General features: G+C 38.3%; 1 protein-coding gene across 1 annotated transcript in view; it reads right to left on the reverse strand.

Moving 5' to 3' along the window:
- efnb1 (ephrin-B1) overlaps positions 1-3,366 on the reverse strand; it is a 33,973-nt gene extending 30,607 nt beyond the window's left edge. The window contains exon 1 of the mRNA XM_084114831.1: positions 2,327-3,366. Within this exon, the coding sequence (XP_083970957.1) occupies positions 2,327-2,445 (119 nt within the window). The 5' untranslated portion in view covers positions 2,446-3,366. The remainder of the gene's footprint in view (positions 1-2,326) is intronic.
- Positions 3,367-17,958: the final 14,592 nt, after the last annotated feature.

The following is a 17,958-nucleotide window of genomic DNA, read 5'->3' on the forward strand; positions in this document are numbered from 1 at the left end:
GATAGAGCGCGGAGAGTGTGTTTGCCCGAGGCCCATATGCCTTTATGAGAGTGCTTAGGATAATCTTTGTGTATTGAGTTGTTGTGCTGCGTTTTAATGAGATGTGGGATTGAGATATGCAGACATGTCACATGTCTCTCGTAAATCTCAAAAACAGTCACCAACAAACGGTTCTGATATTCTTTTTCTCGACTTCACACACTCTTTCAAAGCCGATTCCTCTCAATGTACTGTTAGGGCCTCTGAACTTGTAACTAACAACACACACATGCTCATGCACAGGTGCAAACACACACACATTCTGTAAGTAAATAAACATTAAGTACTTAAAACAACATGCAGCAACTGTGATAAAACAGACCAGGCCAGTTTGAGCATCTGCTGTGCCGTGGAGCTCAAAGCTGCTTCAACGAGAAACACAGAGAGGCTCCAGCAATTGATCTGAAATTTTCTCTCGCAGGACAAAGCTCAAATGTGGCTGATTTTTTTTTTTTTTTTTTTTTTTTTTAAGATCTCTGTAATGGGTTTAGCTCCTACATAAAATAATAAAATTAAAGTAAAAAAAATTACATTTTCTATAATCAGTCTTGAGGACCCAAGCGCCTTTGCATGTTGCAAGATGTATTGTTTTTTATAAAAAAAAAATTTAAAAAAAAAGAATTACTAAAATTTAAAAGTAATAAATAAATAAATAAATATGTTCTGTCTGAATGAATGAACTCGGTAAAAAACTTATTGAAGTATAACTTTAAAAAGTATTTTAAAACTTTATGCAGTGCTTAACATATAGCCTACAGTTGTAGCTGATTCATAAATGGTCCATAACATTTCTAACTATTTGGATGTAAATTAACTAAAGATTTGCTACGCATTATATAATGTAGTAATGTTTAACTATATGAGTTTAAAGTTCCATAAAGTGTTGCCAGTTTCAAAGCAGTTAACTGTTTAGTTTTCCACTTTTCCCTTCCTCAATCAATTTTCGCACGAGAACAGTAAATATGAAAAAACAAAAACAACATAAATTTAAGTTAATTCGTAAGTTATGGTGCGGTTTTAATTTTAAAAGCACAATTTATGTTTTCGCGTCGACCCTCGGGTTCTCACATGCTAAAGTTTTAAAGTTTTTTGCTCATCTTTTACAAGCCCAACCGAGAGACTCCTTAATTAAAATATTCCCCACGAGATGAAAAACACATGTGCACTATTCCCGTCCCCCTGTTTACGCTCATAACTCAGCGGCTGTGTCTCAAACCCTTTTGAGCTGCCTACCACGACGAGCCCATGGTGCCCAAAATGCTGTCTAGATGCCCAAAAACTGCTGGCAGTGTAGGCAGACCATTAGGTTTTGAGACACAACCAGTTTTTCACACTGCACACAAAGGCTCAAAACAAAGACAAACCACCATGTTAGTCAAATAAAAAGTCAAAATAAAAAGAAACTTTTTAGTTACGATATAGATTTTACAAAAATAACTTGTTTTGCAAATGCAAAACTCAAACAACAAGCTGTTATTCTGTCAAGCTTCAGTGGCGCCTTAAGCCATTATTCAGGTTAAGTAAACACGTTGGACGCTCCCTAGAACGTTTTATGAGCAGCAATCAGAGAGATTTTATGAGCGTCAAGGAAACCCCTGCTTAAAAACCTATTAACTCTCTCGACACAACTCTGATTTGATCAATATGACAGGCGCAGAGAGCCACTGGGCCGCCGGGATTTGGGCAGGCCGGTGGCGGAGAGTCAGCTCGCCTCTTCTGGGATTCTGGGAAAAGAATAAAAGATGGACACGCCGATAGAGATAAAGAATTTCGTGCTAAAAACTACAAGGAGGAACAGTAGCTGATCTATTTATAATTTTTAAAAGTAGGTTATTGTCTGGAGAAATAAGGCCCGCGTCAAGGCCACACGTTAAATTTGTGTATCCGAATTCGTAGTTAAGAAAGCCAAGAGATTATTTAAAAAAAAAACTATGATATTTCGCATAAACATTTAACGAAGTTGTACAAGCACGAAATTGTCGTCGAATCCCCGCTCAACAAGGGATTTTGCGAGTTGATGAGATGCGGCGGTGGAGTATGACAGCTGTGTGTTATATCCCGGGAGAGCGCGCGCTTGATCGGTCACTTCAGGCTCGAGCTCAGCGCGAGCTTCGTGTCATCATGCCGGAGAGCGAGCCGTGACAAGAGTAACGGAGCTTTTCACATCGGATTGCTCAAACTGTATATCTATTTCATGATCAATACAAGTAATATCATCAACCTGAAACCGTGGTGATGCACTTCATACGCTCTTTGAGGGATTTTAAACACGCGCTCGTGCACTTACTTTTGATTTTGTGAATTCCACACGACAGACTCCAGTGATTTGGCTGCGGGTAACGCGTATCTGCACATGGCTGTCAGAATCCAGAGGTAATATTTCCACGAGCCGCCACTTCCAGCCATCTTACAGGGTTCTCGGAGAGACACGAGCCAGCAAGAAGATAAGATCCTTTCGATCGACTGTACTCCGGGTTACCGAACCACATGCAAAGGAGTAGGTTAGGCGTCCAGGCGGAGGGGCTCCATGGCTCAACTTCCAAATCCAATTTTTCTATCGTTGCCTGGAGGAAAAAAGCTGTCGCACAACGTTGCACAGGCGGCTTCTGGGCCAACGTTTCTCTATTAACAAAATCGCTGCTACCTTGTACTTAGGTAGACTGCAGCGCGTGACTGTTTTATTGTAGTCATCTATTAGTGAGCTAGTAGCCTTACAAAAGGTCAAATCACGCCAGATTGGGGGTGAGTGACGCGAACACAGGTATAAGGACCATCAATCCCGTGTTGGGGTTCGGGTTTGTGAAGAAATCCGTTCCTGGTCGTGTGTCAGATTTAAAACTAGACTCCTTTCGTTTTTGATCCCAGATCATAGAGACGAGCTTTAGATATGCAACAGTTCTGTCCGAAATTTACCGACCTAAATCCATGTTCAAAGTGTCCAGGAACAAAGCTTAACTGTCAGTCGCAGGACTGCCAAAAATATCTGTCCAATTCCATTTGGATTTTCTTTCAAAAAAGGCACGAGAAGTAAACTCCCGAGTTTTGCGGCTGCTTATATTGAATGATCTGGCGTTTCAGTGCATGCTGATAGACGGGGTATCAGCTACTGTCCGCTGCTGGCTCCTGTGCCAAAAGGAGCACACTGTTTCGTCTCAAGGATATATAAAAAAAAAGATGGGGAAACTCCAGCAGTTCGGCGCTGTGCTCGCTTCCTCGGCGAGTTAATGACGCGACTTTTAGCCTTGGATCTTGTTTGGATTTGTTCGGCGCTCGACCGTGGATCCGGTGCGTCCGTAGTCAGTCCCTCACACCGTTCACAGCGCAGTGACTCGCGATCCATCACCTCCACTCCCACCGAGCTGCTAAACCCCGCCCCGTTCAGAAACGGACCAATCGAAGCGCACGTTTAGGGCGACGTCACAACATGGTGTCCCTCTGTGTACAGCGAGTTTCGGAGAAGTTCATCTGCAACTGCAAGACTGATGTATTTACAAAAATCTATAGTTAGTCTAGTCATTCTTTTAAAGATAAGACGTTTTTGAAAAGTAACGTTAGTTGAGTTTAAGATACCCACTGTCATCTTTTTTTTTTTTTTTTTTGTGCAGGTTTACTATGGCGAAAAATTTTCTTTAGACGTAGTTTAGCGAGATCGTTTGTTACTCTGGCTACTCCTAGGTTCGTTTATCTCTTAGGTTGCATTTTCGTTTTCCCTCTCAGTTTATAATTTTCGCCAAGATATGCACTAATCTGGAGTCATATGAATACGTAAGTCAGTTTTACATTCACAACGCATAACGGCTTACAGCTGAAAACACGGGTCTTCACCGTACAAGTGTTTAATAACAGATTTAGGATCATTATCCCAAAGACATCCAAGAGAGTGACACTAATGATATTTGATGGTCAAACAAAGATAACGCAAATCCTTTCAGTAGTCAATACCGCCCCCTATCGGCCATAAAAATCATTTTAATATTTCAAACTGTAAAAGATTTAGTTTTTTGGACTTGTTTTTAGTTTTTATTTTGTTGTTGTTTTAGTAGAACACTGGCAGATAATTACAATATACTGTACAACAAACGGTGACATGTTACAATATGCAGTACAATCTTAATAATTTCATTTGTCCATGTCTGCTAACAAAACTATCTGTAAATAAGGTCTATGGCTAATTTGTGTGTCCTCCTCCCTCAGTAAGATGTGATTCTGAGTGACATATGGTGTCCTGTCCTGTCAGTCTACTATACAACTGGTCTCTGTGTGTGTGTGTGTGTGTGTGTGTGTGTGTGTGTGTGTGTGTGTGTGTGTGTGTGTGTGTGTGTGTGTGTGTGTGTGTGTGTGGTTCTTCAGAGAGCCATATGTCTTGAGATGGGTTAGTCCTCTGGCTTGTGTTTAGATAACATGAGTGTGATGTAGCTTTTACTCTGTGAGCTCTTGTGTGTGTGAAATGTCAGTTTATTCATTACCCACATTTAGATCAGGTCTGAAAGACCAGCCACACATTTAGAAATGATATATGTGCAGTCATGTGATCTGTTTAAGGCAGAAAGAGGAGTTTGTGTTCTGAGATGGATGACTTTAAAAGTAGTTAGCAGCGGGACGTTTTTAGGTGTTTTCCATGTGATTCTTTCTGGAGTTTTGTGTGTTATAATGTTTGCATGTCCTTTTGCATAAGTACAAATATCTGACCTTTTCTTATTTCACCAGTACTCAGAGCTAATTATAACCCCCCACCTTAACCTGACTATTACTGAGACCTTTCAGCCAGTCATACGCCCTCTTTTTCCTCTCATTTTTCTTTAATGTGCTCTTTGTGTATCTGATATGATCTGACGTTTAGTACTGCTAGCCTGAATTGAAGTATTGCATCAAGCTCAGAGAGAGCAAAACCACACACACACCCTAGGAGAAATTACTGCCATGCATTTGTCAGCAACTATTCACTAATATGTCCACACTGCTGTCTGAACACAGTTACTAATAAACCTAAAGCACACATGGACACACAGACCCACACATACTCACATAAGCACTTTGAACTTTGCTTACAAAGATGGTAACTAAGCACATACATGCATATATACTGTATGTATACTTGTTTGTAGGGGGTGTCTATGTGTGTGTGTGTGTGTGTGTGTGTGTTTGTGTTTGAAATAAGTATTTTATAGCCTACTTGTCAAGGCTTTTTTATATTGATCTAAAATATTATTATAATTGAATAGCTGTTTATATATATTAAAATGTAATTTATTCCTGTGATGCTAATCTGAATTTTCAGCATCCATTACTTCAGTTTCACATGATCCTTTCACATGACACTAAACTGACATATATATATATATATATATAATATTTTTTTTTTTTTTTTTTTTTTTTTTTTCATATACATATACATATATTATATATATTTTTTTTATCAGTATAATGTTTATTTTGATGTTTACTTCTAGATTCATTTTTCAAACTTAAACTAAAAGTCACTCCAGCATATGCATCACAGTGTGAAGTAGTACATACTGTACATACAGTCAATCTATGTATCTATCCCTGTTTTCCTGTGTACATGCTTGAGTGTTAAAGTCTGAGCACTTGTTACCAGGCAGCAAAAAGTTCAGATAAAGTTGATTGGGTGGTAATGTTGGCTTAACGTGACTCTGCCCTTATGAACTTTATTATATTACTAATTTAATCTACATCATTGTTAGTTAAGCTAAGTTTGCATTCATGTCTGCATGTGTATAAAGGTGCATATGTTTGTGCATGTTTGTGTGGGCAAAGGCCTTACATTGTGTAATGTTGAATTCGGTCCAAAATACAGTAGATTAACTAAACAATGTTTTGGAATAGTCTCACTGGGGAAGGTGTGTGTGTGTGTGTGTGTGTGTGTGTGTGTGTGTGTGTGTGTGTGTGTGTGTGTGTGTGTGTGTGTGTGTGTGTGTGTGTGTGTGTGTGTGTGTGTGTGTGTGTGTGTGTGTGTGTGTGTGTGTGAGACGAGGAGGTGGAATGACTGTAATGGAGGAACTCAGGAGGGTGTTGATGGAATATTCAAGCAGATAATAGACCAATTTCACACACATCCCCCGCTCCAGCACACACACTTCTCTCTCTTATTCTCTCTCTCCTACACTAGTCAGTAGGGAATCATGAATGACAATCCAACACTGCCCCACCCAGAAAGCCCCCCGATAGGCCCAGCTCAACACACTGAGAACACAGCATTACAACAAAAACATTTGCTCGGACCAAAAAGAGACACATGCATATACAGGCTAGTTAAAAAAGCAAAACCAGACACCTACACATGCACATGGACCCGCATGCAGTGTACCAGTCCTCTATGAGTATGTGTATCTGGGAACACAGCCATAGGCAGATGATCTGGTTGTCAAAGTGAGCAATGGGCTCAAAAACTTCTGTGTCTTTATGCGTGAATAAGTGTGTGTGTGTGCGTTTCTGAACCGGTAAACTTGGCGTGAAATTGTGGTGGCGACTGTGACGGATCTTCATTTCCACTCTGACAGTGGTGCTCACACACACACATTACTATACCTTTGTTCTTAGACAACAGGTTGGAGAAAGAGAAAAATGTGTGTGTGTGTGTGTGTGTGTGTGTGTGTGTGTGCTGCTTGAATGTATCAAGTAGTACTAAATAAAAGTCATGTTAAGTGCCCTTAATGATTGTTTAAAAAACCCATTATGTTCGGCAAATGGATCCTGTATTGATTTCATGTCATTGTACGAGTGTCCGTGTTTCAGGTTTGATCGTCTTTCCTGACTCTTAAATAATGTATTTCTAATGGACTCTACGATGCACTTACATACTCCATTTGAACGTGACAGGATTCCGATCAATCACCGATCAATAACCTTTAACCTCGGCATGCAGGTTGCTCTTAACCACAGAACTGCATTCAGTTCAGACACAGAGTCGGCTGGTGATTGTTTTACGTCTCAACAGGGAGATTTTTGTTGCATTGTGTAATGGCTAAACCTAGACGCAGACCTTCCAGTCTTTCACTCCTCGGTTTTTAGCATAATTAGCTTTATTTGTGGATTCTTTTGAAATGTTGTCAGCAAAGAAATCTGTCAAGATCGGGTTTTGGTGTATGAGAGGACATGTGAGGTCATATTTATGCCATTAAAAATATTTACACAGAGAAAAAAAAATGATAAGGTGAATTAGAGAAAGGTTAATGGATTGAATCTGGTTATAACAAGTTAAATTAACAGTCACTGTATAGTTTTAGTATGAGTGGCATAAAAACAGTGCCAATTTAATATTTAAAAGTTAAAAATACAGCAAAAAATCGTCTAGGTCTTGAGGAAATTGCAAACTGCAATGAAATATAAGTTTTATAGAATTTTTAGAATTGTTAACATTAATCTGAAACCGAAAACAAAAGTAAGACTGTACTAGCAGTTGTTATGCTAAACGTTTTTATGATTTACAATCTTTTCATACTCAAGTATAATAAACTCAGTCAGGTTCAATAGACTTAAACATTCATAATCAATCAAGAATGCAGTGTATGAGGAGAAAAAGGCTATTATTTATATTAGTATTATTTTAATTTCGGTTGTATTCTGTTGGTCTACTGCATGTATGCATGTTACATTGTTTGCTTAATCTGTTTCCACAGATATCTACTTTTGTGTCCAGAGAAATACAAGAATAAGATGGATGAACATGCATTTCATGCTTAATGAGAGTGCATGATGAAATGCTCTTCAATGGTCATTATAAATCTATTAGTTTTATAGCTTCTCAAACCACGGCGGACTGACTACGCAGTTCGTGAATAAACAAATGAATACACACACACACACTCACAGGACAGAAAGCGGAACACTGCTCTCAACACACAATTATCCAGAATTCCATTGTAATTTAATCTCTCTCTCTCTCTCTCTCTCTCTCTCTCTCTCTCTCTCTCTCTCTAGCTTTCTGTATCTCTAGAAGAATTTAGGAAAATCTAGTGTGTGTCATTTTGTTCCAGTTTGAAAGATGGTCACACATCAGCCAGCTGGTATTAGCTTCTTATGTAATTATGTTGCAACTGTGTTTTTGAGTGTATCTGGTTGTATAGAGCCCAATACTTTGGCACTGAGATGTCTGGTTGCAGATATCAGTCAGAATTGTCTCCTCTTTTCTCTCTCTGTTCTGTTTCTGTGGTGTTGCCTCCAGCTATAGTCTGTGATAGATAAGATATTATCATGAAAGAAGTTGATGTGATTGCGAATGGCTGTTGTGAGGGAGCCATGTGAATTACATCACCCTCTCTTTTCACATTACAGATAACTGTAATGTTTTATGTGCAACGCAATGGTTTCACGCTAGAGATGATTTCACAGCATGTGTAAAAGAATTTACACATAATTCATTTTTCAGTGTGCACATGTGCGTTTGTGTATATATTTTAATGAGTGTATGATTTTGAGTGCGTGTCTGTACAAATGAGCGTGTGTGTCTTCTGTAACTTGAGCTCTAACGACTGTCCTGTTTCTTTAGCACCTGTCATTCATTTCTAACCCCACCATACCGGCCGTGAACTCCTCAAATGGTTTTTTGTGTGTGTGCGCACATAACAAAACAAGATGAGAGTGAACAAAGCTCCCATATCCGTAAGAACCGACTAACATCACTCACTCAACGTTTACACACACATTTGTGTTTTGAAATTCCACCACTTACCGAAAGATTTGGTGGGGTTAAAAATAAACCCTACATCTCCCTTTCAGCAAAACCATATTTTCGAATGTCTGTAATAATATTGAGAATTTAAACATTACGAAAAGTACAAAAATACCTTATTTAGAACTGTCTAGACTTTCTGACTACAGAGATATGGACACAGACACGTAAACGGTGTCCGAGGATTGCGTCACGTGAAATGAAATTTCTGTAAAACACAACTCCTAAGAACCTGCTCTGAATTTTTGAAGCACTCTAAAATCTTATTGTGTCTGAGGTTTCTGTTCTAACGAGACTGAAATACAATACAAGCCAATTATGTTCACAAGCTTAAAGGTGCCAAGCAAGCAAAGGACCCTGTCGTTCATTAACCCCACTCTGTTCGTGGTGTGTGTGTGTGAGCCTGTATGTGTTCATTAGTGGGTGCAGTAAAGCGTGTCTAAGTGGCACAGTGTGTAAGTAAATGGAGCTGAACTGCCTCTCAGCTGTGGATTTAGGTGCGTGTGTGTGTGTGAGAGAGTATGTTTTTTGTAAGAAAGGGGGGAAAAGTAGTTCGCCTTTTCAAAGTGAGCTGCTTTGTCGGTGTAGTTTCGCCAGTGAGATGTGCGTGTACCCAGCAAAGAAGCTCCCAAACCACATTCACACATTTTTTTGCACAAGCTACTCTCCTAACAGCAGTTTTAGGAAGCAAAAAAAGGCAGAATGTGTATATTTCGGACTCTGCATGTGTGTTTTTCTCTTGTTCCTCAGAAGTGAGGGGACAGATGTCACAGATTGAGCCGGCCCCCCTCCCACTGCCCCGCCTCTTCCCCTCCCTATCAAAGGCCTGGGAGTGCCGGAGTACACATCAATCATTCTGAGTGACAGGTAGGAGTGTGTGTGACATTGTGGGAACATGTATAATGTGTGTTAGTGTGTGTTCAAACACAAGAATTCCTCTGTCCAGATAAAGGCACTTTATCTGCTGCTGTCTGCCTGGTCAGACATTATTTACTACTGCCCATCCCCGCACACACTCCCTCTCTTAAAAGAGGACAAAATTGCCCTTCTCTCTCCCTCATTCTTTTTTAAAGTTCCATCACTTTCTCTTTCTTACTCACCTGAGTATCTGCCAATCTTGTTCTTTTTAAGTCTACGTTAAAATGTGCATTTTTCATCAGAGTACCATGAACGCATGTATATTGCTTTGTTTTGACTTCATCAATGCATCATGAATTAGCAAATGATGAAATTACTAATTGGACTCGCATGGACATGGACACATGGACAATTTTATGAAGTTTTTTTTCATAAATGCTTTCATCTGAAAAGCCATGTATTTGCCACTTGCTTATAGCTTAAAGGGATAGTTCACCCAAAAATGAAAATTCTGTCATCATTTACTCACCCTCAAGTTGTTTCAAACCTGTATGAATCTCTTTTTTCTGCTGAACACAAAAGAAGATATTTTGAAAAATGTCTGTAACCAAACAGTTGATCGACCCCATTGACTTCCATAGTAATTTTTTTTTTCCTACTATGGAAGTCAATGGGGTCCATCAACTGTTTGGTTACAGACATTTTTCAAAATATCTTCTTTTGTGTTCAGCAGAAGAATGAAGTTTAGAACAACTTGAGGGTGAGTAAATGATGACAGAATTTAAATTTTTGAGTGAACTAGCCTATACCTTGAAATAAATTAACCAGTAACTGCTGGGCAAGGTTAAAATTGCTTCAGGCAACTATGTTAACAATATATTTTAAGTAATGCCAGATATATAGCAAAGATACAATATGAAAACTAATTTCTCATAGATGTCATAAAATGTCTTTTTTTCCGGCATTCTAGCTGCCTATCTCAGATATGCTAGATTGTGTGTTTGACCTGAAAAGGGCGAATCTGAGGTCATATGGGTATTTATATCCATCCAATCAATGGTAGCGGAAAGTTAAGGAAAGCAGCGATCTGACTGGTTTCCTTCCTGTGAAGGAGCCATTATGGTAGCATTATGAAATGGACAGATTTATTATAATGATTTCATTATTTTTAGCTAAGTATTTATTTTGATAGTTGTTGCACAGATATATTTTAGTTATGTAGAGTTAAAATAGCGTTCAAAAGTTTGGGGTCATCTTTTTTTTATGCTTTTGAAAGAAGTCTCTTATGCTCACCTAGGTTGAATTTATTTGATAAAAACAGTATTGTCAAATCTGAATTTTCGGCATCATTACTCCAGTCTTCAGTGTCACATGATACTTCAGAAATCATTCTAATATGATGATTTGGTGCTCAAGAAACATTACTTATTATTATGAATGTTGATTTTTTTTGCAATATTATCTCTTTACAGTTACTTTGGATCAATATAAGGCTTCCTTCCTGGATAAAAGTGTTAATTTCTTTCAGAAAGATAAAAATTACTGACCCAAACTTTTGAGCAGTTAGTGTAGATTTATCTGAGATGTAATGTTGGGTGTCTACAATGTTGCGGTTGATCATTTAATGTAGAGTCAAGTTTGTAATGTACAGTTAATAGTTAATTTAGTCGTACTCATGGTTAATGGTTAATGTATTTTGTTAAAACGTGACCGCCTGAGTTTCATTTACCTCCTCCCTCTAAATGCGAGTTTATCATCTTTTACTCTTTGATTTTGTAATGTAATTATTAAATCAGAATAATAAATGTTGGGCGGTGCATGTAGGAGGATAGATTGAGGTTTGAATTATTATACTTAGAATATACTTCTGTTGAGGTCAAACACACAGTGTCACGCCTCGGTGCTCACCAAGGACACAGAGAGGGAGAGAGGGAGGGTGGGAGGAGGAGGAGGAGGATGTGGAAAGGTGGATCACTGAAATAGGAGGAGGACACCAGAGAAAAGGGAGTGAGAGGGTATGATATGGACCCACTCATGACCTGTGGTATCTCACTGAACATCACTGACAACTACAGTTGAATTAATCACCAGCCCTCTTCTCGTTCTGTCTCTGTCTGGACAGATGTATTACTGATGTGGACAGTAACTCATATTAAAGGCTTTGTTTTTGGCCCGCTAAAGACCTTTAGCTAGTACGTTTAGTTACTCATTGGGCTGAGATGTTGTTATTGCAAATCATACTCTCGCCGATGAACAATTTGCACACTATTCTATATGATAGACAAAATTACGATTATCTCTGATCACAGTACAGTTGCACCTTCTTTTTATTTACCCTGAAATATGGCAGGGAATGAGAATGAGAGGCAAAATAAACCTAAAAGTTAAATAAATTAACCTACATGTTAAGTAGGCCTAATAATTGATTTTAAGGTAGCAAATTTAGCTACATTCTAACATGGATATGTAAACATAAGCAGTAGGTGACAAAGGGGTCCATTTTATAACGCCCTGTTTACCACTTACTTAAACTATGGACATTCATGTATCTTTCCTAGTGAAGAATGTACCTTTAGTGTAAAGTAGAATACTGTGAATTGACATTCACATCTGAATGGCTCCTCTACACTGGTGTGTGTGTGTGTGTGTGTGTGTGCGCGTGTGTGTGTGTGTGTGTGTGTGTGTCTGTGTGTGTGTGTGTGTGTTCTTGTTTAACCTACACTAAGGACCAAATGTCCCCACAAGTATAATAAAATGGAAAAATTTTGACATTGTGATGTCATTCGTTCAGGCCCCACGGTGAAAACAGCCTATAAATCACACCAAGATTTGATGTTTTTTAAAAATGTAAAAATGCAGTTTTCTGTGATGGGAAGGTTTAGGGGTAGAGTTAGGGTTAGTGTAGGGGGATAGAATATACAGTTTGTACAGTATAAAAACCATTACGTCTATGTAAAGTCTACGTAAAGATATAAAAAAACAAGTTTGTGTGAGAGAGAGAGAGAGAGAGAGAGAGAGAGAGAGAGAGAGAGAGAGAGAGAGAGAGAGAGAGAGAGAGAGAGAGAGAGAGAGAGAGAGAGAGAGAGAGAGAGAGAGAGAGAGAGAGAGAGAGAGAGAGAGAGAGAGAGAGAGAGAATGAAGTGAATAGTTAGTAAGCCTAATGATGTCGCAGTGCTAAGCTTTTTCTCTCATTACTCTGATGGACATTTGAATGCTAATCCTGAATTAGCTGGTAAACTATCTAAGTGTTTGAGTGATGACTTCATCAAACTTCACTCCATCTGTGTGTGCCTGACAGTGATAGATAAGAGCTGTGGTTGCATTGTTGTGTTTTCTTAATTGAGAAAACATCTGTGTTTTTTTCCTGTTTTTTAGGCATCAAAGTACTGGTGGGATGTGGGCTGGTGTTATTTTTTATTTTATTTTTCAGCTTCGTGTATGTGTGTGCATATGTATATGTATAACACAACACTGAACAGAAATGTTTCTTTAGCAGCAAATCAGCATATTATAATGATTTCTGAAAGATCATGTGACACTGAAGACTGGAATAATAATGATGAAAATTCAGCTTTGACATCTCAGGAATAAATTACATTTTAAAATATGTTAAAATAAAAAACGGTTATTTTAAATCGTAATAATATTTCACAATATCACTGTTTTACTCTATTTCTGATCAGCCATGGCGAGCATAAGAAACTTGTTTGACCCCAAACTTTTGAACGGTAGTGCGTATATATTCCCGTACAATATTACATGTAAGGATCAGTTTAGCTCTGGATATATATTTTAGAGCTGAGTATAACTAGAACAATGTTTTTTTTTTTTTTTCCTGGTCTTGAAATCACGACTTAAAAGTTGTCCATGACCATGGGAACCATGAGGTTAATGAAAATGGACACATTTGTGCATGCTGGCACAAAAAGCACAGTATAGCTAATGTCAAGCAGCCAAAACAGAGAAAAATAAAACATCCTGAGGTCTGTATCCTTCCTTTTTGAATGTGTGTGTGTTTATAATTGTGTCTGCGTAGGTGAGTGTGTGTTTGAAAGAGCCATTAGGCTTTCTTTTATTAAACTCTTGTAGAGGAAGGACAATATCCAGACTTCCAAATTTAGCCTTGAAGGTCAGGGAAAAGGTTAGCATGCCTGAAAAAGACCCCAAAATTCTTGTGTGTATATGTGTGTGTTTGCAGGTGTGGATATTTGTGTGTTTGTTCAGGTGTGGGAGTGTGTGGATGAGCATAGATATATTTAAGTAGACTTATACAGTAGTCTAAAGTTTAAATCTCATACGATACGGTTTAATCGTGCTCACTCTTAAGTGTTTACCGCTTATTGAGTGCAGCGAATTCTGGCATGGCTGTAGTCACTTGGCTGTTCAGTGGAAACGTATGACCTCCATTATGTCATTATGCCATTATGTCATTATAAACTGATTTAAAATCAGAACACAAATGCACATTGGAAAAAAACATACCAAGGTCATCTCACAGCTGCAACACGATAAACCTCAAAAATATCCTGTAACTTCAGTCTGTCTATCGCTCCCAGCAGGCCAAGTGTGTGTATTGCATGTGCTGCAAGAGACGTGGGAATAATTATGTTAATGTCAAGCTTCTAGCCGAATGTGTAATTTTAAGTTTGCCTTGTAATGTAATTTACATGGTTAACTGCAAACATTCCAGATGTGTATGTGCGTGTGCGTAGACAGGCAAGTGACAGGTTATCACTGTTTACAGCTATCTTTATCAAAACACATTCCTCTGTTTCACGCATACACACACACACACACACACACCCTGCTGTGTCAAAGACAACAGCTCTATACAAACTGCACCTGTCTGACCCGTCTTACTCTGAGTAGGGTCTCACCTGTCCGTGACCTGACTACTAAATCATACAGACATGCACACATGTACACATTCTCAGCACAATAAATCAGCACAACTTTATAAATATGCAGCCGTTACTCACACACAAGATTACACACAAAGTGAAACATGAGTTTAAACCCTTACAACCTCCTTCTAGCCCCACAATCCCCCACTGACACTGGCATGCACGGGCACTTTGGACAGGGTGATTCTGACAGGTGACCATAAACAATGACTATTTGTGGCTTTGTAGCATAACAGACATATCTCTTCCCTGCTCTCAGGGAGTTTTTTCTTGCCACTGTCACTCTTTCTGAACTGAGGACTCTTGGTATTGTAAAAATGGCAAACATGTAAATCAGAATTGAGCTGAAGCAACTGAATAATAAAAATCAGCATTTTTATAAACAAATGGTTAGTTTCATAAGGGTAACGTCACTCTGGCGACTTATGTTGTTACACCAAAACAACATTCATATGGGAATTCTTACTTCAGTTCTCACCTCCAGATTATCTGGTGTTTTAATGATGCAAAGTGCAGAAATGTGTTTAACTGTCTTTTTTTTTTAAATATTTGTCCTATAAATGGACTAATTTAGGATCATAAATAAAGGATCATCTTCACTGACACTGCTGTCTTTTTTATAAACAAGAACACTATTTTGGGGGGGAACTTTATTAATTGCAAAATTGTTTGTTGTAGTGGAAATCACACAACTGTGGGACAGCTGAAATTATTAAAATCAAACGCATACACTACAGTTTAAGAGTTTAGGATCGGTAGAGAAACAAGTCATGCTCAATAAGGCTAAAGTAAATAGTAACATTGTGAAATATTACACTTTAAAAATAACAGTTTTCTATTATAATATATTTTAAAATGTAATTTATTCCTCTGATGGTCAAGCTGAATTTTCAGCATCATTATTCCAGTCCTCAGTGTCACATGATCCTTCAGAAATCATTCTAATATGATGATTTGCTGCTTAAGAAACATTTCTTATTATCAGTGTTGAAAATATTAAGTAAAAACAATAAAAAGTTGTAATAATACAAATGTTTTTACTGTTACTTTTGATCAATTTAATGCATCATTGCTGAGTGTAGTGAACAGGAGTGTAGAAATCATATACAATAAATATTAAAATGGTTTATGATTATTTTAGTCTTTGTTCAGATCATAGCATTATTGTTTTAAACTGGATTTTGTAGTAGATTTTCATGAGTAAAAAAAAACCCCAATAAAATCTAGGCCTACTTTAAAACTCCTTTTGTGTCCAATGGCCAATGTTGCCAGACCTCGCTAGAAAAAGTCTGACAAAACAAGCCCAAAATATACTGGCCACACTAAAAGAAGACCAAATAAGCAGCTTCTGGACCCAGCAAAAATGCTGAAACACACACACACACACACACAGAGAGAGAGAGAGAATGTGTGGCCACCTCACTCACAGTGCTCATTCAAAAACAGGCAAACACCAGTTACATTCGATATATGGAACAAGAGTGATGTTTTGGTGCAGGATAAGAGATAAGATTAAGTGTGTTGAATTTGCACAGTTCTAGTTGTAAATAGAATCAGTAATAAGTTTCCAACTTTTCCGTAAAAATCCTGTTTAATAAAGGCCTCAACGTGACGTGGTCTCTGAAAACTGACTTCATTATCATGCACACAGCCCCTGACAAAGCATCCATCAATTAAACAAGCCCTTCCCCCACCCCTCCGCTGGCCCCACACCCCCACTGAGAGCTCCCAGCATGCTCTCTGAGAAGCATTCTTCCTTTTCTTTCCTTATGTTATCAATGTTCTCTTCTTCTATTTGTTTCTTTAGCTTTTGCAATTGCCCGGTTCCATTTTTCAGTGGGAGCAGCGAGCTCTGGTGTTTCATATTTTATGAGAGGTTTCAGATTCAGTTAAATCCCAGCAGACCCTCTCTCTCTGTCTGTCTTCAGTTTATTAAGACATTGAGGAGGGAGTGACAGTGATTAGAGCTTGTGTTCTGTAGACAGAGACGCTGTAATGGGACAGTATTTCATAGCCCCCACACTGAATAGAGACAGTTTGTTTCTCATTTCCTGTACCACTTCATCTCTCAAGCCCAATCTCAGCCGTCATTTAGAAGAGGTACTTTCTCATCTCCTTATTTATCTGCATATTATATAGTCCATCATAGCTGTGTCACATACGTCTTATGATTTATGAATGTTGTATTTAATAATGCACTAAAAGTTTCTCTCCTGAATCTGTGACAACCTTATCTTAGTCTTATTCCTCAGGAGAGTTCATTTAATGTTGCGAAGCCACACGTAACTGCACGTACACACGAACGAAGACACACAGATTCTATTCCAAAAATTTGAATAGCAGGATTATTACAAAAACCTGGCAGGAGATGAGAGAACAACCTGGCCGTGTGTGTTTAGGGGTGATGATGGGGGTGGGGGAGTGATATCAGCGAGGAGGAGACCCAAAATCACGCCGCATGATTCTTCTCTCCAGAGGGGAAGAGAAACAGAGTGATATACTCTTCGTCGGTCTGGGGTCATTGTGTGAGTTTAGGTTAGCTTTCATCGCTGGAATGATAAACTGTCTGCAATATTCCATTTGTTCTGGAGGAGAAAGAGAGAGAGGAAAGAGGAGAGCAGAACTTTGATCTCTCTGCAGTAGATCAGTTGGGGAAGCGTTTCATTATTCTGCATTTAATCTAATGCACGCACCTTTCTTTTCTTTTTCTTCCTTTCTTCAGTGGAGAGTTGCCGACTTCCTTCTATTTACTTATTTACTTGCTTAAATATACTTGCTTATTTTAATTTTCACAATTTATTTATTTATTATTGGTTCTACTGTTTTATATGTATTTATTTCTATACAATTATTTGTTTTTCAATGTAATCATTTTTATTATTTTAATCAATTTTGTCTTATTTCTGTATTTTTCTTTATTTGTTTCTTTCTTTCCTTCCTTCCTTCCTTCCTTCCTTTCTTTCTCTCTTCCTTCCTTCCTTCCTTCCTTCCTTCCTTCCTTCCTTCCTTCCTTCCTTCCTTCCTTCTTTCCTTCCTTCCTTCCTTCCTTCCTTCCTTCCTTTCTTTCTTTCTTTCTTTCTTTCTTTCTTTCTTTCTTTCTTTCTTTCTTCTTCCTTCCTTCCTTCCTTCCTTCCTTCCTTCCTTCCTTCCTTCCTTCCTTCCTTCCTTTCTTTCTTCTTTCCTTCCTTCCTTCCTTCCTTTCTTTCTTTCTTTCTTTCTTTCTTTCTTTCTTTCTTTCTTTCTTTCTTTCTTTCTTTCTTCCTTCCTTCCTTCCTTCCTTCCTTCCTTCCTTCCTTTCTTCTTTCCTTCCTTCCTTCCTTCCTTCCTTTCTTCTTTCCTTCCTTCCTTCCTTTCTTTCTTTCTTTCTTTCTTTCTTTCTTTCTTTCTTTCTTTCTTTCTTTCTTTCTTTCTTCCTTCCTTCCTTCCTTCCTTCCTTCCTTCCTTCCTTCCTTCCTTCCTTCCTTC

Source organism: Abramis brama, assembly GCF_963993115.1.
Source record: "Abramis brama genome assembly, chromosome: 5".
NCBI classification, from domain to species: domain Eukaryota; kingdom Metazoa; phylum Chordata; class Actinopteri; order Cypriniformes; family Leuciscidae; genus Abramis; species Abramis brama.